This window comes from Zootoca vivipara, chromosome 2 (genome assembly GCF_963506605.1).
Source record: "Zootoca vivipara chromosome 2, rZooViv1.1, whole genome shotgun sequence".
In the NCBI taxonomy this organism is placed as follows: Eukaryota; Metazoa; Chordata; class Lepidosauria; order Squamata; family Lacertidae; genus Zootoca; species Zootoca vivipara.
In genome coordinates, this window is record NC_083277.1 from 52,425,818 (window position 1) to 52,448,943 (window position 23,126).

Consider the following 23,126-nt stretch of genomic DNA (forward strand, 5'->3'; position numbering starts at 1 on the left):
TAAATGATTAATTATTAGAGTCTCTGGAATGAGTAAATCACCAGGGTTTGTAGTCCGAGGCAGGTAAACACAGACAGGCACAGCAGATAGCTACACAGAGTGAGCCATGAGCTAAAAGGCTGGAAGCATCTTGGAAGCACGGTGCTTCTTTCTAGAGATCTGGCGTCAGGTAGCGTGAGGGCATGGTACTATGGTGTACATTTTTGTGTTTTTATATTGTAAACCAACCTTGTGATCCTTGGCCTAAGGGCGGTATAAGAAATTAATAAATAATCCTAGAATCAAAGAATTGTAGAATTGGAAGGGACCTTGAGGGCAATGTAATCCAACCCCTCTGCACTGCAGGAATCTCAACTAAAGCATCAATGACAGATGACCATCCAACCTCTGCTTAAAAACCTTCACGGAAGGAGAATTCACCACTTCCTGAGGGAATCTGTTCTACTGTTGAACGGCTCTTGCTGTCACAACAAAGTTCTTCCTGATGTTTAGTCAGAATCTCTTTTTATTGCAACTTGATAGTTACAAGAATAATAAAAATAGTTTACAATGCATAAATAGCTTCTCACATACAGTACATGGAGTCATTTCCAATGTAATGTTTGGCTTCCACTGGACAGCTTTTTGGGATGTTTCTTCTGGGCAAAAATGTGTAAAAGAGTTTAAATGGGTCGTTCACATGCAGCATACCCCATGGCAATCTATGAATTGAGACGTTATGATGTTCATTGTGTAGTCGTCACTCAGAATACTGCATGGATGAACCATTCTGACATATTTTCACGTGCAAACATCTAGGAACATTGGAAGCTATCTTATACCAGGTCAGAAAAATTGCCCAGTTTGCTCATCCAGGGGACGGGAACTGGCTTTCTAGACTCTCACATCACATCCTACTCGATCATTTTTAACTGGAGGTACTGAGAACTGAATTTTGGGCTAGCCTGCATGAAAACATGTGCTCTGCCACGAAGCTATGTACCCTCCACCAAGCTAACATCCCTTGACAGCACGGATGATGAACCTGTGCCCCCACCCTCTAACCTGCTGTTATTGAACTACATATCCCATCATCCCTGGCCTTTGGTCATGTTGACCAGAGCTGTTGGGAGTTGGCATCCAGCAACATCTTGGGGGATTGATGTTCCTCACGGCAGCCATATTAGGAATCATATACCGGTAGAAGCTGTGCCACAGAGGCAACACTTTACTACAATGCTGGCTGCTTGTCCTCCTCTGACCCCAAATTGCAATCCTTTTGCTGTGCTGACTACTGTTGCTTGGATCACCATGACAATGCGAAAGGAAGAACTGCTGCCCACTGGAAGGGTAGTTTGGGGGTCAGTTTGTTAGTTTAATTAGTTCTATCATGACATGAGGCAAGCAAAAGAAGATACCACAAGTCTCTCTCTCTCTCTCTCTCTCTCTCTCTCTCTCTCTCTCTCTCTCTCTCTCTCTCTCTCTCTCTCTCTCTGTGTGTGTGTGTGTGTGTGTGTGCTTAAACATATGCACACCACACCAGGGACTATCAGAGCAGGGCCAGGAGGGCATCAAGCTCAAAGGAGGCCTCAGATTCGGCATTTGTTAAGTTCTGCAACTTGTTTTTATGCACAATGGACCGAAATGCAACATTCACAATTTAGAACATTTAAGGAAGTAAGAAACGTGATTTGGCAAATTGCTTTTAAAATTTTGTTTAACTGATACAGATATAGTTATATTAAAGAATTTTAAATGGTAATGACTCAGCAGAAGGCCTACTCCCCTAATATTATGATTGTGAAGTAATATCCCACCTTCCTCTGTGGCAGGAAGTTTGTGCTGGATCATTCTGTGAGCCAAAGTGGTAGCTTGGAGTCAGGGGCAGGCCCTTCTGCCATTTGCTTTCCTTTTTTTGGGACAACAACAACAACAACAACAACAACAACAACAACAACAACAACAACAACAAACCACAGTGAAGAACTGATGGTGTTCACCACATTTTGTTGCCTGGAAGGCCGTTTGAAGAGGAAGAGAATGGGAAGCTCTCCTTTCCCCCTTCCCTCATTGCACAGACCTTTTTGGGGATGCAGACAAGGAGAAGCACTAGAGCTACATGAACTCTCCCCTCACTTGACTTCAGAACCCGTTCTGGTGCTTTTTACTGGGGCTACATTCACCTCAGATTGGTTTGGGAGACCTTCACAATATTAGGAAAAACAGAACAGCTGTAAAATTCTGAGCCCCCTCCCCCAGGTACATATAGCCAGCCAAGCGATTAACCCTACCAAATTTTGGATAGGTAGATCCAAGTTTTTTCCTGTTTTAAGGTTCAAAATGACCATAACATTTTTGTAAAAAGCCAATGAGTGAATAATGTCGCCTGGGCACACTTGCGGCAATGGTGGAAGTATAATTGCCTAGGTAATTAGTGAAGGAATTATAATAGTCAAGACTCTGAAGGATAAATGGATAGGATGGATTGAACGAGAATACAGCTGTAGATAAAATGCAAAACTTACCACTCTAGCCAAAACTGGAAGCAGAGAAGAGTGATACTGTTTAAGCAACTATTCTAACTGTAGACTAATAGTGTAAGTATCTAAGACACAGGAGAGGCAACAAACTTTTTTAAAAAAAATATGAAGAAGGGACAGAAATGGATTGTGAAGGATAGAAAAGAGCTGAGAGGGCTTTGTCCATGGATGGGCTCCTTGAAAAAAGAGGGCAGAAACAGTTTACTGCCTATGGGTGGGCTTTTTCATAATGGGAGGTGAGTGGGAGAGAAGAAGTATTGGGACTTATTCACCTCCTATTTGCTTTGCTGGTCTTGCGGAGCAAACAATAGGCACCTAATCTCCCCACTGAGGAGTGACTGGAAAACAGGACAGAGAGTGGGAAAAGCAAGGGGATTGACAGGTGCGTTGTTGTGTTTATTGTGTTTCTTTTGCTACCTGCCAGCTACATCAAACAAGTATGAAACGAGAGAGAGAGAGAGAGAGAGAGAGAGAGAGAGAGAGAGAGAGAGAGAGAGGAGGAAGAAGCATGGGAAATACTGTGCTTGCTTTGCTGCCTACCAGCCATGTGGAGCAGTTGGCAGACTTCTTGAATGTGTGTGTGTGTGGTGGCGGGGTGAGGGTAAGGGAGGATATGGCAACTCTTCCCTGTTCCTGCTGCATACCCCATAGCAGGAATTGTTCCAAAGTTGTTGTTCTTTTGGGGTGGAAGCCAAGTACAGAGGCATCTTTTTTCCTGCTGTCTGCCCCACAGCAGGGTACAGGAATTGCTCCCAAGTTGTTGCGGGGTGAGGGAAGCACAGTGCAGAAGCATAGTCATCATTATTAGTATCATTTATTATTACTAAAGATAATATGGGGGAAAACACGATTATTTGTACAATTTTATATTCCTGTCTCTCTTCTTTTTCTGCTCTTTCAGAGGTTGCAGTCATTTTGTGTTAGGCCACTACAGTGGTACCTCGGTTTAAGAACAGTCCGGTTTAAGAACGATTCGGTTTACAAACTCCGCAAAACCGGAAATAGCGTCTTGGTTTGAGAACTTTACCTTGGTCTAAGAATGGAATCTGAAGGTGCACTGGCAGCGGGAGGCCTCATTAGGGAAAGCGTGCCTTGGTTTAAGAACGGTTTCGGTTTAAGAACGGATTTCCAGAACGGATTAAGTTCGTAAACCAAGGTACCACTGTATTTCTTTAAATAGCATTAAAAGTGGTTGTTCTAGAATCTTATGTAGTCTGTGTATGAAGAAGACTGTGAGCTGAGGCTTGTAGGCCTGTTGTACTGTGTGGCTCTGGGACAACTTCTTGTTTTTTATATCCCTCACTCCAAATAAAGCTTTGTTGCCCTGTTTCAAGACGTCTCTTATGTGAAGCTTTTCTATAAACTCCTTTGCATTAGTGCTGCCAAAGTCCCAGTTCTGATGATTTCTCCCACTCCATGCAGGCTTCTAAATGTCATAAAATGTGACTCTGAACAAGAAAGCATGTATACAGACATGGGGAAAATGTGTGTTACAGTGGTGCATGCTTTGCAGGCAAATGGTAATCAATTAAATACTGCTGGGCAGTCCTAAATTTCCCCTTTAAAAGGTCCCACCCCACAAACCATGTTTTAAAAAATGCAATTCCCACAACATGGCTAGTGCAATCTTAACCATGTCTACTCTGAAATAAGTTCCACTCAATTCAGTGGGGCTTGATCCCAAATAAGTGGAGTTAGGATTGCAGCCTAAATACTGGAGAATCTGAGGAGTTTCAATGTACAAATTTCTCCCATTCAACTTGTATATTTAGTTCTCAGATGTGCTGTCTTGCAGATCAATTTTATTTCTTGCACTGGGTTTGAAACAAGAAAGGAAGCGGCTTTTGGTTGTTGAGTAGTTGTGTGTGTTTTTCTGTTTGCATACAGACTCACCATTTTTAATTTTTATTCTGAGCAGAGGTCTCAAAAGCTGGATGGGGTCCAGGCCTCTTTGAAACCCTGAGAGGGCCTGCGCTCCACAGCCGTAAGCGAGCCTTTCCCTTTCATACAGCCTTTGCCCAAACCACTCTTGGGAAGCAAAGAGGGCTGGAGAGAAGCAGGGAAGGTGTTAATCCAGTGCCTGCTTTAGACACACAGTGTCTCAGCTGGATCAAATCTGTAGCTTTCTGTGCCAGTCCTGGGGGATTCAGGGAGAGAATCAGAGGCAGAGAGAGCACTCCGGTCTCCTCCAGCCTGGAGGGGACACAAACCACAGGGGACAGCAGCCAGTGAGAAGAACCCAGAATTATTAATAAAACGTCTTTGTGTTCTTGTCGCAAGTGCAGAACTCTGCGGAGAGGGTTCTGTAGCCAAATTATCTGTGGATCTTTTTAATAAGCTCCCTAATTATCTCACCAACTGTCCCTCGCTCACTTTGTATAACTCCTTGTCCTGCTTTGCTATTTACCCACCTTTTGGGCTGTCAGTTTAGCTAATGATTTCTTTAATAAAAACACAGCCATCTAGCCGGCTTAGCTGGTTATCTTTCTGAATGTTGCATCCTGCTTTCTTTGTCTGCCCATGGCCAGCGCGACACCATCAGACCATGAGGAAGGGAAAAAAGATGCCCCCCTTTTATTTCCTTCATGCCCTGTTCCCCTTAATTAGATCTAACTGCCGCTTTCTGCACCTTCTCGGCTCAGCCTCTTCTGTCTTTCATTGTTCTTTCTTTTTCTTTTTTTTTACTTCCTACTGGTTTTCTTGCTTCATTCCTTTATTTTAAGCAACATCCACACGCTGTACATTTAAAGTCCATTTAGCGCACATGGCTTTTTTCAAAGAATTCTAGGAACTGTGGTTTGTTAAGGGTGTTGGGAATGGTTGCCCTCTGACGGGTAAACTACAGTTCCCATGATTCTTAGGGGGAAGCCATGTGTGCTAAATGTGTGTGCCATTAAATGTGCTTTAAACGTATGGTGCGGATACTATTTCCCCCACTGTTTATCACCCCTCTTCTTTGTTTCCCACCCACACATCTTTCTTTTTTTCAGTTATACCTTCTCCTCCCTTAAAAGGTGTGTGTGATTTCTGTCCCTCTTTTTTTGCAATTTGGCAAGTGCCTGGTTCAAAGGGACTTCCCTTGAAAGGAAAAGAAATGGTGGTATGGGCATGTGTGGGTGTGATCCAGAGAGTCTGCCAAATACATTTGGCATGGAGCAATAAACTGTATGGGGAGTAGGGGTGGATGGGAAGAAGCATGTCTGAGTCTCCCACTCTTCAACTCCCACTGTTGGCACTTCAAAGTAGCAGGAAGGCAGAGGAGTCATGTGATACTCTGCTTGAAAATAGGGTGAAGGAGGGAGGCAGATGTAGCATAAAACGGATGCTGTTCACAAACCACAGCTCAGCAGCTTCAGAAAGCAACCCAGCTTCATAGCCTGGAGCAGCAGTCAAGTCATAGGATCTTCTGTGACTTTCAGGGCAGTTATATGGTGGAATGCCAGTGCACAACCACTTCCCCAAAAAACACTGTGAGGATTTACTTTGAATTCACTTGCTACCTCCTCAAAATATCAGGACACCTGATGTCAGTGGGTCCTGGGGAAAGTGTCCTCTGATCTAGCCAATGGGCAGTGCTTAGAGTGCCAGGCCAGAGGAGGGGGAATTAAGGGGTGCCCAGACCAGTCTTCAGTGTTGGTCATACCTGCCAAGTCTCCCGCTGAAAAATGCAGGATCAGCAGCAGCGCGGCATGCGCGCCAGCGGCCATCACCAAGATGGCTGCCGGGCATGCGTAGAAGCGACTTCCGATGCCGCTCTGCCAGATTTCCGGTGCCCACACATGAGAAGAGCAGCACCCAAAATGGAGGCTCCCTGGCAGGTAGGAAATCTGGGGGGATTTCCGGAATTTTTCTCCATTTTGGAGAACAGCGGGAAATGGATTAAAATCCGGGGTTTTCCTGCGAAAAACGGGATACTTGGCAGCTAAGGCGTTGGTGCTGACCTTTAAAGCCCTAAACTGCCTTGGCCCAGTATACCTGAAGGAGCGTGTCCACCCCCATCGTTCTGCCCGGACACTTAGGTCCAGCTCCGAGGGCCTTCTGGCAGTTCCCTCACTGTGAGAAGTGGCGCCTACCCTGGGGAATGCCCTCCCATCACATGTCAAGGAAATAAACAATTATCTGACTTTTAGAAGACATCTGAAGGCAGCCTTGTTTAGGGATGTTTTTAATGTTTGATGTTTTATCGTGTTTTTAATATTCTGTTGTGAGATGCCAGAGTGGCTGGGGTATAAATATATGATGATGATGATGATGATGATGATGATGATTCAGCAGTGCCAAGGTTCTGGGAGCCCTGGCAGTTGCAGAGTGCTGCCACTGACCCTGCTAAATAGAAACCCTCTTCTTGCAAGTGTTTCTTGTTTCTTCGGCTCCATCCACCAAAAGCCCAGCTCCAGCAATGCATTCTTAGTGGCATTTGACTAGGGAAGGAGGGAGGAGGAGTTTGGCTTGGCATATCTGTAGGGAAGCTCCTGAAATTAAGTGGCAGATGGCCATGGTCTCAGGTGTCTTCAGAGGGATCCTGTGGTCTTCCTACCCACAGGAATTGGGGTCAAATCTGTGACTGAGGCAAACATAGCATGAGGCAGCAGAGCACAGCAGCAGGAGCTGCAAGCTACAGGAGAAAAGACAGAACTAATTTGCACTGGCATCGCCAAGGCAAGACCCTCTTCAAACTGCTAGTTTGCTGAATGCAAGGCAAGTCTCCCTCAGAAGGCTGCAAGCCTGGCTTGGAGTGGCATCTATTCCTTCCTTCCTGCTCTGCTTTTGGGGAATTGGGCCAGAGACATCTATGAGCAAAGCCCTGGCAACAGGCTCGTCCTCTCTCTGCAAATGAGATAGCTAGCTCTCTCCCTCTTTCTCTCCTGGCAATGGGCTCTGTACGTGATAATGATATATTAATTTACATTAATTATAGCATTAATACATCCTTAGGGCTTCTCAGGAGCAGCAGCTAATTACTCTGTCACACGGATGCTCTGGGATACGGTCCCTGCGTTAGGAAGCCTAGAATCAGGCAGAGCTTTTGTCGGGAGGGATGAACCCGAAGGCAGAGGTGGCGGTCAGGGTGGGCTATAAAAAGGTCACTCTGTCTCTCGTACAGGTGTGTGAGTCAGGCTGTGATTACCATGTTCACTGCACCTCAGGAAGCATCACAATAAAGCAATGGCAGGGTGTTTGGAAACACCCACAAATCCTGGGCACACAAACATGGGCGTACCCAGGATCAAAACTAGGGGGGGGCAAGGGGAGGGGCCAAGGCACGGAAGGGGAGGGGCCACAAAGTGGGCGGGAACGGCGAACTCGCGCTCCGCCGGGCTGTGCCCCTCCCTAGCAGCAGGGCTGGTAGGCGGAGGCGGAGCCCAGCCCAGCGGAGCGCGAGTTCAGCGTTCCCGCCCGCCGCGCCGCGCTCTCTGGTTCCCCGCCGCGCTTGGCCTTGCCAGAGGGCACGACGGGGAGCTGGAGGGAGGGCGCAGCGCGGCGGGCGGGAACGGCGAACTCACGCTCCGCCGGGCTGTGCCCCTCCCTAGCAGCAGGGCTGGTGGGCGGAGGCGGAGCCCAGCCCAGCGGAGCGCGAGTTCAGCGTTCCCGCCCACTGCGCCGCGCTCCCTGGTTCCCCGCCGCGCTTGGCCTTGCCTGAGGGCGCGCCGGGGAGCTGGAGGGAGGGTGCGGCGCGGTGCGGCGGGAATGGCGAACTCGCGCTCCGCCGGGCTGTGCTCCGCCTCTGCCCACCAGCCCTGCTTCTAGAGTAGGGCAGCTGCCCTAACTTGCCGCATGGTGGGTACGCCCTTGCACACAAAGGCTCGCTCAGATAACTGAGCCTGCTGCAAAATGTATGAAAAATACTATCCCCAATGGCCATCAGCTATGTTTTCGCAAATATACCCTGCCTGTTCTCTGTTCTCACTTCCAAGGTGAGCATATATCTGATATTAGAATAACGTGACCTCCTATCATCTCATCCCAGGAGCCTCATCCCACTTCTCATCTTTCCTTGGTTCTGTACAATAGTATGGAGGGCCTTTGAAATCTATAGGGCCCCAATTGATTCCCATTGTAAGAATGCATTGCCTAGAGTTGCAGTTCTGGCGATAGTTTATAGAGAAGCATCAGACTAGCCTCAACTAGAACCAGGGCCTTCTCAACACTGGCCCCGACCTGGTGGAACGCTCTGTCTCCTGAGACCAGGGCGCTGTGGGACCTGATTTCTTTCTGCAGGGCCTGTAAGACAGAGTTGTTCCGCTTGGCATTTGGCCTGGAGCCAACCTGATCCCCTCCCCCATTTCCCCTTTCTTTTCCCCTTTTGTACGAGGCTGCATTTTTAATTTTAATGTATTTAGTCTTGTTGAATTGTATTTTAACTAGTTGTTTTATATTTGGTGTTAGCCGCTCTGAGCCTGGCCTTGGCTGGGGAGGGCGGGGTATAAATAAAAATTTATTATTATTATTATTATTATTATTATTATTATTATTATTATTATTATCATTCCAAAATATGAGGCATTTTGTAGCAGAAGACTCTGACATGTGGAGAGCAATTTGGTTTTGCAGAGCTATGATCCACTTGAATATGCAACAGTCTTTCAACATAAGATAAAGTCCTTAAACGCATGGCTATGCTTACTATGTCTTCCCTATGTAATCATGGGAAGCTTCTGCTCTGTCCTGTGCTTAGCAGCATGGGAACAAATTCTTCTGATGCCACCTTATTCTCTTGCTGTATCTACTGCATGATCTACAGAACAATCTGACACACTGAGTTCCATGGGGCTTCCAAATAAGTGTGTAGTACCCTTAGTCTGCTGAACGCAGAGCCCCTTCACTTCTTAGGACATTCATTACAGAACACTGTAGAAAGGGGGATCTCGTGATGCCAACATGGTATTGCTTTTTATTTTCTGACTACTGATTCTGAATTAAAACCAGATAGCGATAGCTAAATTGATAATGACCGAAGCACTTTACAAACATTGTCTCATCATCCTTACATCAAACTAACTAGTGAACCCTTTTCTACAGTAATGCCTTCTCCAACCCAGGAAAGCTTTAAAAATTTCCCAGAATGACCCAGAATGCCAGGGCATTGCAGAAATATTTAAGCAGCAGCTTCCCAAACCCAGCTACTCAGTGTGGCAGGCCGAAAGCAAGCACCAAGAGAAGCCCTACAGGGGCCTCAGCAGCTGCCCAAGAATACCAGGTGTCGAGGCTTGGCTTGGAACTGGCAGAACAATATTGGCTTGCCTTAGGGCCACTTATTAAGCTCATGGAAACCACTATGCTACCTTAATTCACTGAAAGGAAGCCACTTAATGACTTGATTCCTAGTTTCACAGTTGTATTCTATAGCCACAACCATAGACTTCTCAAGTAACCATCCATTTTCCAAGCCCTTTTATCCCATGAGCAAATTCCTAGAAGTGGCTTCTTCCATCTGCACTCATTCTTTTTACCCCTAATTTAAGGCCCCAGACACATCACCCCGATTCTAAGCACCACACTCCGCATTCCCACCAGCTCTCTCCTGTTTGCAAATGGTACCTGAATGGAGACGTCACTGTAGGAACCTCCGATAACCCCTGTGATAGCTGTAGGTACATCATCATGGATGGCATAGGACCCATCAGGGCAGATGTGCTCAGAGCCATCCACTCGGGTGAGGGAGGCACGCACAAAATCCAGCGATTGTTCTAGGGCATAGGTGTCCTTGGAACAGGTGTCTAGGATGTGAGCTCCCAGGGTGATGCCTGGCAGAAGCTGCTGGTTCTTGTTGATCTCATCTAGGGCAAAGAGCATAGCTTCAAGGCGCTGGATGCCACGATGTTCATTGATCTTGCCACACTCCTCTGTAGGATTTCCTTTCTCGTGGACTGGGAACAGGCCCCCAATAACCAGGTCGCCTTCCAAGCTGATCTCCTTCTTGGCTGCCACACTGTATCCAGGGCTCTGGCTATGAATGCTGGTGTGGCACACAACAGGATAGACCAGCAGAATCCATAGGGTGGCAGAGGATGCCATTGCACTGCCTGAAGAGGGCAGCAAGCACCTTTCCAAGCCACAAGGAGACCCCCCTGGTCAGAGCAAAGGTGTCAGATGGCCTACCATTGGTTGTGGGCAGTTGTGTCTCTGAAACACCTTTAATTCAACAGCAGCGTCCAATGGCCATCCTGCCGCGAGGAATCTTCAGCCTTAGGTGAATAAACAATTATATTGTGATGTCCAAATATAGCCAAACAGAAGCAATTGCTGCTGGGAGTTGTGCTTCCTATCAGCCCCTTTGGAGAAAGAAAGACACAACAACATGTGGGAGACAGAGAAAGAGACAGGAAAAAGAGGGGAGATAATTAGTTACAGCATGGAAGGCCTGGTGGAGATATCCTTTAAGTTCTGGATCTTTAGTTTTATGGTGCCACAAATGTGGCACTACTGATTACTATAAATATCATCACTTTTACAGTCACTTCACAGCATATACTCAAGGTAGCTCCCTACTAAGAAAATGGTATTTGCTTAGGATAAGCAGGCACCAGCTTTTCCGCTGAGCACAGGCAAGCCTCAGGAAATATGGTCCTCAGGCACAACTAGGATTCCAAGCCTTATTTCATTGTTTACACAGGCTGGCTACTAGGAGAAAATAGATACCTTATGTCCATTCATTCATTCATTCATTCGAATTTCTCAAGAGTTACAAGGCTAACCAGGGAAACACTATAAACTATATTAGTTACAATAAAAGACAAACAAAACCCCACTTCTATACAACTGTTCATAATTTTTATACGTACGATATATCTATATATCTATATCTATAGTGTGTGTGTGTGTGTGTGTAAAAGAACGCAGCATTTTGAAAAGCATCCACCTGTATACTAGTATCCCTTGGTTTAATGTAATTTGTTATCAGCATCCCTTATTTTGAAGAATTAATGCTTATTTCAAAGGAGGATTCCTTGCTTCAGAATAGAGTGCTGGGATGGAACACAGTGGGCAGACTAGAACAGGGTTCACCAACATTTCAGCCCCCAAATGGCTGCTGGGGGGGGCATGTCTGCCACATCTAAAAGGGCAGAAGGAGAGGACCACAAAATGTTGCAGGCATGCCTCCACATCGGGGGGGGGGGGGAAGCACCTACATTAGCCACCAAAGCACTTTCACACAGAGAGACGTTCTCAGCACCTCTTCTCCGTCCTGTCCTCCAGCAGATTGTGGATGTGTTCAGTGCAGAAGAGGCTGAGCGTCTGCAAACAGGAGCTGAGCAGCAGCAAGAACAAACTGTCTCTCAGATATTGTGGATTTTTAAGGTGATATTCACTGAGACCGTTTGTGGGCACCATCATGGGAGATATAAGCACGCCAACTGGGCGCCATGTTGGTGACCCCTGGCATCTTCACAGAACCACAAAGGAAAACTCCAGTTCTAGATTTTATTATATTTTGGGGACTATTCTTCTTTAATGGATTAATGTGAATTCCTTCACTTGCTCCAAAATGTGCCAAGTAGCCCTCCCTGCCTTTGTTTGGGAGTTGGAAGAAGGGATGCTAGGAACATTGAAGGGATGGAGGGGGGAAGAGGCGGAGCCACAGGGACCTCATTTCCTGCTACATCAGAATGGTTGAAAATGATGGCCAGTACCCCAAAGTCTTTCCATCTTTGCCTCTCCTTTCTCTCTGCTGCTGACAGAATAATATTCTCTGTCCCATTTTTTAAACATTCTATCCTCCTATTTCACTCCTCTAAGGGAATCCTTTATTCCCCATAAGAACATCAGAAAAAACCCTGATCAGGCCAGTGCCCCTTCTAGTCCAACATCCTGCCCCCCCCAGTCGCCAACCAGATGCCTGTGAGAAGCCTCTAAGATGAACCTGGGTGCAAGAGCAGCACTCCCCTCCCCTCCTGTGACTTCCAGCAGCTGGTTTTCAGAGGCACGCACATGGGCTCCAACATGGCCAAAATAGTAAGTGCTTCAGAAAACAAGACTGGAGGCCAATGACCTGCAAACCACGACCAATTTCTCTGGTATTGTGTTTAAAGGAGCTAAGTGGTTAGCATTTTATGACATCTTGTAAGAATTAAATAGCACAACTCGACATAATACGCAATGTTTCTTTTATAAAAACAAGAAGGGGAAATGTTGTTTAGGGAAGCTTTTAATGTTCAGTAGATTATTGTATTTTAATATTCTGTTGGAAGCTTCCCAGAGTGGCGGGGGAAACCCAGCCAGATGGGCGGGGTATAAATAATGAATTATTATTATTATTATTATTATTATTATTATTATAATATTTTGGGATGACTAAACATAGGCTGGACAACTGTTTCTTGGATGACTGGAATCTCTGCAGGCAACTAAAAAAAAATCCCTTTTACCACTGTAAAAGGTAAAGGGACCCCTGACCATTAGGTCCAGTCGTGGCCGACTCTGGGGTTGCAGCGCTCATCTCGCGTTATTGGCCGAGGGAGCCGGCGTACAGCTTCCAGGTTATGTGGCCAGCATGACAAAGCTGCTTCTGGCGAACCAGAGCAGCAAACGGAAACACCGTTTACCTTCCTGCTGTAGCGGTACCTATTTATCTACTTGCACTTTGATGTGCTTTCGAACTGCAAGGTTGGCAGGAGCTGGGACCGAGCAATGGGAGCTCGCCCCGTCGCGGGGGTTCGAACCACCGACCTTCTGATCGGCAAGCCCTAGGCTCGGTGGTTTAACCCACAGTGCCACTGATGAAGATATAAAACAAAGAGGTGAGGAGGGGAAATTGGCCAGGTGACATCTCTAGCCCCTTGCCGCATGTCAAGTCTTGCTTTTTAAAGTATACAACCCTGCAGAGTACACCTTTGTTCCAGAATGTCCATTATTTCAGTAATCCACAGAACGAGATGAGTAGCACAGCTTTGTACTGTTCTGCATTTTAAGACTGCAGATTTCCTCCCTGCACCCCCCCCCCCATTTAACATGAAGAAACCTCTGGCATAGAACTCCCCAGGATTCCTTGTCACCATGGCAACCAGGAGATAGGGAGGCAGGGCGTGTTCATGTGTGCAGGGCCAGATTTAACATTTAGCAGCTGTAGGTGCCTTCCTAGGGCAATGCTGTTCAGTGGGTAGTGTTTTCTCTGCAAAATTTGCAAGTAGCAAATACACTGTGCTGGAGACAAGGGGAGGCATAGTGAGAAAGAAAGAAAGATAAAGAATCACCCCACTCCTCTTGAACGATTCCATACTCTTTATGAGTGTCTGTTTGAAAAGTGTGCATGAGAAAGGGAAGCTATGAAAGAGGCTGTCATTTTGACTTTCCACCTATAGTGCCCACTGTCAAAACATCTAAAGCCAGGTAGGGACATGTGTGCATGTGTAAAAATGAGAATTCCTAAAGGGAGAAGTCTGGCTGCCTTTTGGTCAAACCATCTCTTTTCTTTGTGCTTTGCACTAGGAGCTGTGTCAAAGGTGCCAAGTTTATCGGGTGTGAGTGCCTCATAGCATCTCTTGGGAATTGGACTCCAAGCCATTCTGGACCAAAATTCTCTTGCTTGCCAAAACCATATATGGCTTGACTGATGCTTTGCATGATTCTGTTGCTGGAGGAAATAAAGGTTGTTTGTTTCCTTTGTTTTTTTTAAAAGCTGGTTAAAATTCACACCACGTCCTGCTCCCCTGGTCCATCAGTCTCCCCTCGTGACCAAGCGTCTGTGGATGAGGGCAGACTGACAAGAAGGAAACACTAGCCAGGGTTTGACACTCAAAAACCATAGCTGCTTCCCTCCACTTCTCTCCTTGCATTTCTCTTCCCTTTTCTTCCCAAGCATACAGTAGTGCAAAATGTGAGGATCAGAACACAGCATAAAGGGGGGGGGGACGACAACGACGACAAATTCCTAGGCAGAAACAGCAAGGGATAAACTGAAGTTATAATGATGACATACCCAGAAGTAAGGGTGTGAATTTCAAAGGATAGTTGTACAGTATTTTGGTCTGCGTATTGTGTGAGGAAGTGCAAATTAGGTAGTGGACCAAACCAAATTGAAACAAATTGAAATTAAATTAAAATCTGAACTGAACCAAAATTCTTTCCCATCCCCATCCTGGAGAGAGTGTAAACTTTAGCCTGTTCTTGCAAATCCTGATGGAACAAAAGACACTTGGCAACACTGAGAGCTCGCCCCGTGATTTCTAGGCACAGGTCTCAGAGGTTTCTCTTTTGTCCTGCCGCTTTCCCTGGGAAAACCCACAGTCTACTGCTGAATCAGAGCAAATCACATTAGAAAACGGGATGGCTTCTGTAAATCTGGGACTGTCCCTGAAAAACAGAGACACAGATGAAGGGCCTGGATCTGTGCCTACCTAGTAAGCATGGGGCAAAAGATAAAAGTGCATGAATCCTAATAGTTGGCCACGTAACAGTGATATTGAAGTCATGCTATAGCTACAAGGCATCATAAAGTCATGTGCCTTAAGTCCAATGGTTTTTGACAGGAGTTATAAAGCTGCCCGAGATCAGTCACTGCTATTAGCCCACTTATAGCACTTTAAACTTATTATCACTTTTTGTCTTGCGGTACAAATGTGTTTATCATAATTGCAGTTGATTAAACATTTACAGCAGAAACTCACAGGGGGCGAGAACAGGTTCCTGGATTCTGTGTGGAAGAATTGAACAAATAAAGTTCCAATCCCAAGAATCATTCAAATAAGGTACTTCCCTTCCTGTTGTTCAGGGAGGTTGGTTTCAGGCTTCGAGCTCACTGCATGAGTTGTAAATAGCGTGGAATGTTTCTGCATGTTTTCATTGTTGCTTTAATCATTAGTCAATCAGACACTCAGATATTCAAAAGCCAATTCTGCTCCAGTTAGTTTTACAATGCTGTCACCCCAACAATTATTTTTAAACAGATAATAACATGTTCAGAAGTTGTGGAGCTGGTAGAAAGCTCCTTTGAAAAATAGGCATTGTTTAGTGAAATGATCCTCAAAGCAAGATGTAGGCTTCCCTAATTCAACTGGATAAACAATTATGCTAAATACCCTCTTGGCTCCCTAGCAAGGCAAGGATTGTGGTAGATTGTACAGGCCACATCTAGTTCTCTCTTGTGTATATGGCTGTGTATGAAAAGGGCCATTAGGAACCCACTTGTGAAATTGATCTGAGAATGCCTATGACCGTTTAGTTGTTTAATACCATCAAAGACTAAGGGCCATTGAGTTGTCTAATACCATCAAAGACTTAGGGCCATTGAATTGTTTACTACTATCAAAGACTTATGACCATTTAGTTGTTTAATACCATCAAAGACTTAGGATAACACATGCTGTATATGAGAATAATTATGGGTCTAAGAGAGGTGCTCGAAAAAATGGTTGTGCAGAGTTTGTTGTATTTTAATTTATTTTTTGGTGTCCTTTTCAGTGGGCACTTGGTTTTTTTGTGTTGTTTATGACATCTCTTTCATAATATATAAAGCCCAGAAACTGAGTCCCAGTCAAATGGTGGACTGAGCCCCATTTTGTTGCACAGTTACTTGAAGGTTTCCAAGTAATTGCCCTTCAAAAACAACAACCGAAAGCCAAAATGGGGCTCAGGAACATACTTGAAATCCACAGTCTAGTAGGTAGATGTTGTGCTTCCTCATCCCGTATATACATGTGGTGTGGAATAAGTCAACTGTGATTGCTTCCCATATTCCTGAGCTGTACCATAGCACTGAAAGTAAGGCTCCATGACCGAGTCCTGCCTCAGATTGAGCCTTGAGACTATGCCATCAAAAGGGCATTATGGACATTTTCGCCTCACAAAAAAATCAAATAAGGAAGGTATGCAAATTTAGGGAAATTTATTATTCATAATCGTGTCAGACCTATAGCGGTTGAAAAGCCCCAAATCTGCCCTTCATGTCCCTGTACTAAACTTTAAATGCCATCATTTTTTTAAAAAAATGAAAACACAAGACATTTACCCTCAGGCTAAAGCTAAAAAGCTCTGAAGCACCTGTTTAACAAGGACACGCCAGGTGTGTGCTGGGAAGTTTAAATAACCGCTGTCACCCTCTTCTCAAATCACTAGCTCATAGCCTGCAATTAAAAATGTCAATTTATATGTTACAAGCATTGGAGAACAATTCCCAGCTTGAACCAAATCATTGTTAATGTTTCCACAATTGCAGTTTCCAGCTACTGGAAAGTAAAATTGCACTGTGTAAAAATAACATGGTCCAACCTACCATGTAAGTAACCATCTACTTGTGTGTCTATTTGCCTGATTTGTGAGCGTAGCAAAGGAAAGGTTGTTTGCGTCCTGGAAGAGACATTTCTTAAACACTCTCTCTCTCTCTCCCTCTCTCTCTCTCTCTCTCTGTGTGTGTGTGTGTGTGGAAGAGTTCAAACTGAAAAAAGCTGGACTTGAAAGGCCAGATTCCTTGCCAAGCAGACGTCGAGAAGCCAGTCATGCTATAATTATTTTTCCACTGAAAAATGTCAATTTCACACGAATTCAAACCATGAATTTCACTTCAGATATTAGCATAAAAAGATGGGAAATTGTTCCTGTGGTTCCGGGGATATATCTGTTTTTAAACATGAGGACGGACCATAGCTCAGTGGTAGAAGACCTGCTTTTGCATACAGAAGCTTTTGGGTTCAATCCCTAGCATTCCCAGGTGAGGCTGCGAATGGGCTCTCTCAGAAACCCTGGAGAGCTATGGCCAGTCAGTGTAGACAGTACTGAGCTAGATGGACCAATGGTCTGACTTGGTTTAAGGCAGCAACCTATGTTCCATACCTCCCAAGTGCCCCAGGAAAAAAACGGGTCATCCAATATTTTCATGCGAGATAATAGTGACCATTTTGAATGTGGTGATCTCACGTTGTGCTCTCATGCCATGATCTTGTGCGGCACCCAAAACACACACACATTTTGGGGCACCGCATAAACTCACCCTGAAAAATGTGCTTTTCGGGTTGAGAGTGCAGCCTGCTCTAAATCTTCAGTGTTGGCTGAGCCACCAAAAACATTGTTTCCCAGACAGGCCCAACCTATCAAGAGTCTTCTGTCTATTAAACAAACGCAAGATACAGGTCTAAAGCCTTCCTACTTCCCCCCAAAACATGTTTTGGGGAATCTGAAGAACTCAGCAAAGAAAAAAATGAAGAGCAAGTAGTAGTAGGGAAAGAGGAGGAGGAGGCAGAAGAGAGAAGAATTCTTTGCCAGCCTCTTGGCTGCTCTCTATGATGTTGCATCATCCACAGATTTCCCTACACTGCTTGGTTTTGAACCAAGACTGACAGGCCTTGTCATATGGCATCTTTCACTTTCCTAATGCCTCACCAAGGCACCATGGACAGATTGGCTCCCTCCCACCTGCTGCCAGTTTGCCTTTCACAGCATTGAATGATCCTGCCGCTGGAGAAATGAGAGGCTGGGGTGGGTGGGAAGCCTGACTATTGAAAATGATGTTTCCTTGGACCTTCTCAGATTTCACTCTGTGTGGGGGACCAAGCAGTGGGCCTAAAACTGATTACATGGGAGGCGGTGCCAATTCTAGCTTGAAATGGCAACGGCGCTATCACTGTATACCAGGAAGGATTTGTTTTTCTCATTTTTCCTTTCATGTGCCTCTCTGCCCATTCCTCTCTGCTCACTGAGGTCAATCTTCACAATGAAACTTTTTGCAAAAGCTTCAGAACGGAGATTGTTATTTGGCAAACTGCCGTTGTGCCCGATGGCCCTGCAGGTTTCAAAAGGAGAAGTGGCCCTGCAGCTTGCCTGCAGCCAGCAGTTGCTGAAGCTTGGTGCCTGTTGCAATTGCTTTGTTCTTTCCTAGATGGATTGAGGGCGCAAAGGTGTTGTGGGGCTCTTGAGCTTTTTTTATTTCCATGCACAATGAGCAGTGGATTGATTCTTTTCTTTGGGAAAGATGCAGGGATGAGAAACAGAGAGATTGGATGCAGCACACATTTAAAGGTGGAGTCTACCCAGTTTGCAATATGCAAATCGAAACACAGCCATCCTACCAAATTTGCATAAAGTGTGCATTAAAATGCATATATTTGTGAAAATAACATAAATGTATCATATTAGGGGAAATACAAACATGCTTTGGAAAAAAATATAAAGCAAAGTTGCCTTCAAAAATGTGCATATTGAGAGATATTCATGGGGAAATGTTGAATTTTTTCATGGGAACCTTTGGGGGAGGGAATGAAACTGATGTGGAAATGTGGAGAACTTAATTTAAAAATTAGAAACTGAGAGAAAGCTGAATTGACATATTCACCCATACCTGGAAAAGTGTCAGTCTTGAGCACTGTGGTTTCAGGTGCTTTGGGAACTGCTGGAGTTTTGGATAACCTGCTCTTTCACAAACTCCCTAAGGCAGGGGTCAGCAAGGTTTACCTCGCCTGGACTGGTTCACTCCAGCGGAGATCAGTCTGAGGGCTGCATTGTGCACGTGCATGAGCGTGCACACCCGCAACTTCCAGCATCTGCACAGACACAATTTCTGGTGTCTGCGTCTGCGCAGATGCGATTTCTGGCGCCGCAGAAGCGAATCCCTGCGCCGCTCTGTGCTGGTTTAGGGCAGCGCGTGGGGACTTGCCGAACGGGCGGCTCGGGTTGGGAGCGGCTCGTGGGCTGGTTAAACGACCCCCGTGGGCCACCTGTGGGCCATGGGCCTTAGGTTGCCTACCCCTGCCCTAAGGTAAGGCAATTGTCAGCAGAAAGTGATCTCATACCAGTGGTCCGTATCGCAATAGTTTTATTTCTGTACAAAACATGTAAGTTGCATTGCAGCTCAAGCTTTCAGTATGGTGGAAATACAACAAGGCATCATCATCACCTCCCCCTATAAGCAGGAATAAAATTATAAAAATACCAAAAGCTATACAAAGCCATGCCCTGGGGCAGCTCAAAGGGCTATTTCCCCCAAAGCACTGCAGAACAGAATTATCTTCACCAGACCACAGTGTCATTATGGGTATTGTGCAGTATAGAAAATAAATAAGCTCCAGAGCAATGAGGGAGATGGCCGTGTTGCAAGCCAGTCTGGCTGTATTGATTTAGGTACTTATGACCTACTTTTCAAAGGGGAAAAACCTTACAGAGTGGCTTACCATATAGCTATACATACAATTTTAAATCAATAAAAAGATCAGTTAGCAAGCCAAACAATCCCTACTCTCTTCCAGTTCTATGGCTAAGATTCGAGTAGATGAACCAATATGTTAGAGAAGTTCAGGAGATAGAGGGAGGGTCCTGGTTCAAAAAGAAAAGGAAACTTGACAAAAAAACATCTTCCATATAAAATGTAACCTGAAGCATAGCTGATCATAAACTTCAGGGTTTTTCACATGGGTAGAAGTGTGTCTTGTTGCAAGGAAAATATAGTTATGAAAGGAGAATTCCTGGATCCAAGTTTGGGGCAAGTACTCTTTGGTGAGAGAACTCCAGCAGAGATTTAAAATCACAACACATGCAGCAAAGTATAGTGTGGAAATATAGGCTGTAGGACCTAATATGTCCTTGTGAGTTCCTTCTAAAGTCCCCCTCTTCCCCTAGCATAGAAAAAGACTAAACATTCGGTAAGTTAAAAATAGTTTACTTACAAACTCTCCAAAGGTCAGGTTCATGTGCTTTTCCATACATCAGTCAGAAAACACAGATAGTGCAACTCAGCTTAGTTACAGTGGTGAAAGTTCTGGTATAGGAACACACCAGTGGCTTGTAAGAGCCATGTGGTCTGAGCCGCAGCAACCAACTCAAAACCTTGTCACATTCTGAGCTTCTTGGGTAGACTGAAGGAACAAAGTCTTGATTACCTAGACCCTCCCAAGGTGATCTAAGCCTAGCAGGGCAGCTTACTCTGTGGTATTAACCCTTTCATGCATTAACTAGACTTGAGTATATTGGTTATAGGAATCTGGTTATCCCACACCTCTAGGAAGTGTTCAGGACTTTTTAAGCCAATGCCCATATCTTGAACGGGGCTCAGAAACATTGTTCAGCATTTATTTTTCTCCTAATAGCTGATGAGGGTACATTCAGAGGCATTTTGCCTTCACACATCATATAAACAAGCGAAATAGAATTAAGCCTCCATGCAAGTAGTTGCATACACTGATCAGGCATGTATGTCTTTCACTGTGTCCATTATACCATAGCTGCCTTATGTGCAAGGATACTGCAGCTGCACACAAGCATACACAGTAATAATATGCAATAATTTAAATGCCCATCTAATTTTCTACCCTGTTTTCTCTAAAAGTGCTGCACCACCTCTCTCAGTTGATCTCTCTCATGCTGGCCTTAAGTAGTTAGTTTTCTCCAAGTGTCTTAGTTTTGATTTATATTTTCTTTTTCTTACTGTTATTGTCTATTGCTGAAAGCCATTGCCCTCTAGGAGGTAGAAGAATACTTAAAATCAATGATAAATAAATGAGCATATGAAGTGGCACTCCACATTTGAGAAAACTCTTCTTTTTCACATTTGAAATCTCTATAATATAACAGAAGCTGTAATTCTAACAATACATGAGCCAACTTCTGCTCATGCAAGGGGATTTTTGCTTCTTCTTCTCTGGCCTGCAGCCTGTCCTGCACCCCCTCCAGAATCTACTTCAGAGGGTCTCCCTATCCTGTTGCAGCAGATTTTGAGGGGGTGCAGTGGAAGGAGAGGAAGAAGAAGAAGTCCTGTTGCATAAGCGGAAGTCTGTTCTCTGTGCACAAGGGCAGAACCGGATTCAGCCATATGTGAAGAGGATATAAAGGTAGATTCCACCCTATACGGAGGTGATTCAGAGTCCACTCCTCTTCGGGAGGCAATGTGAGTCTTTCCTTTGCGATGCTGGTATTACAGTCAAGAGAAAGGTAGTGCTGGAGGTTTTCATTCAAACTATTTTATGTGATTGCATTTATTTCTAGGCAAGTGACCCATTCTGAGCTCACAGGTAAAAATAAAATAAAGCGTGACATAATGGAACAATAGGTTTGACTCATTTTTTGTACATTAAAAAAATAGTGGATTCATTGCTTACAAAGAGTACGTAATGCATCACATAGGATGGGTTCGTATGTGTGTGTTTATCCACCCATGTGTTAGATTGGTATGCAGGAAGAGTTGTGCCTCTAGATTTCTGTGCCTGTTTGTCATCTCATGGCCCTGCCTGAAGAAGATGCGTAGGCTTGCGCACTTCTTACTGCCTATGAGATCGAACTGTTTTGTCTCTTTGTTGCTAATGGGATCAGTTGAAGAAAATGATATAATAATTGTTTAATTCTATAATTAAATCCCCATTAAGAGGAAAGCACTTCTCTTTATAGTGCTGGCATGATTACAATAATGATCAGCATCAATTTGCCTGACCCTTTGGCAGGAATAAGAACAAAGAAGCAGCCGGGCCTGGAGGAAGGAACGCAAAGGAGGCTAAATGGGGGGGGGAGGGACGCTTAGAGCAGGGGACACGTTTGCTTGCTTCTCCCTTCTCACAGTCAATTTCACACCAAGGCACCATGGAGTAGCGCTTGGGTGACATGGTCAATGAATAAAGTGCACTGTAGCTCCCCCAGCTTGCAAAATGAGATGAAATGAAATTCAGGCTCAGTGGCTTCTGCTTGGAGCAGATCTGAAAACTGAAAATGCACAGCAAGATCGCCAGGCTGCTTGGCAAAGCGTAATGTGCATCTCTGGGTTTGGCAGACAGCGTGTCAGGTGCTGAGAATAGGAGGCCCAATCTGGTAGGTTCTTTTGGAGGCAGAAGAAGCAGATGTTGCTCCAACAGCAAGTCACGCCACAGGAGAGCATAGGAAGCTGAGTCATGCCAATGGCCCACCATCCATCTAGCCTGACTGACAGAAATTTCCTAGCTTCTCAGCCAGGGGTCTTTCCCCAGCCTTGCTGCTGCCTGAGATGATTCTATCTGGAAATGCTAGGGATTCAACCAAGAACCTAATGCTGGTAAGGTATGCGCTTTGTCACTCAGTTGTTGTTTTTTAATGTCTTTTTATTAAAGATTTCTTGGTTTACAAAAAAGAATGTGCAATGTCTCTTTTTTCAAGTTACATTTTCTACAGGTCAGTTTCATTTGTTGAGACATTAGTGTTACATTAGGAAGAAAGCAGGGGGAAGAGGTGGAGGGGGCCATGGTGGGTGGGGTTAGGGTTGGGGGGTGATGTTTCTATTTTACTTAATGTATGTGTGGAGGTTTTGTGTCAGTGTCGTTTGTACAGGTTCTCTTCGCTATTCGCTTGTGTTCCTTTGGTGGTGAGAGAAGTTGGGGTTGGCCTAGGGTGTGGTTGCTTGTTTGTGATTGGCTGTGGTGGACTTTGTCTCAGTTTTAAGCCCGGAGATGGCTATACGACATCATTCTTGTGAGGTGTGTGTGTGTGTGTGTGTGTGTGTGTGTGTGTGTGTTGGTGTTGCTATGAACAGAGACTTCATGTAGCCGAATTGCAAGTGGAGACTGTTTGTAGTGGGAGCAGGATGAAGGCAAAATTCAGAATAGCTCACATATGATATACCCTTAACTGTCCGTACCCTCCAACACTTCTTTGATGAAAATAGGGACGTCCTATTCTATTATTATTATTACTACTACTACTACTATTATTACTGCTATTATTTTACTA

The 23,126-nt window shown here is 45.0% G+C and overlaps 1 protein-coding gene across 1 annotated transcript in view; it reads right to left on the minus strand.

Moving 5' to 3' along the window:
• The window catches only part of GRM2 (glutamate metabotropic receptor 2), a 40,940-nt gene extending 30,405 nt beyond the window's left edge, over positions 1-10,535 (minus strand). The window contains exon 1 of the mRNA XM_035108061.2: positions 10,059-10,535. Within this exon, the coding sequence (XP_034963952.2) occupies positions 10,059-10,535 (477 nt within the window). The remainder of the gene's footprint in view (positions 1-10,058) is intronic.
• Between the last annotated feature and the right edge of the window lie 12,591 nt (positions 10,536-23,126).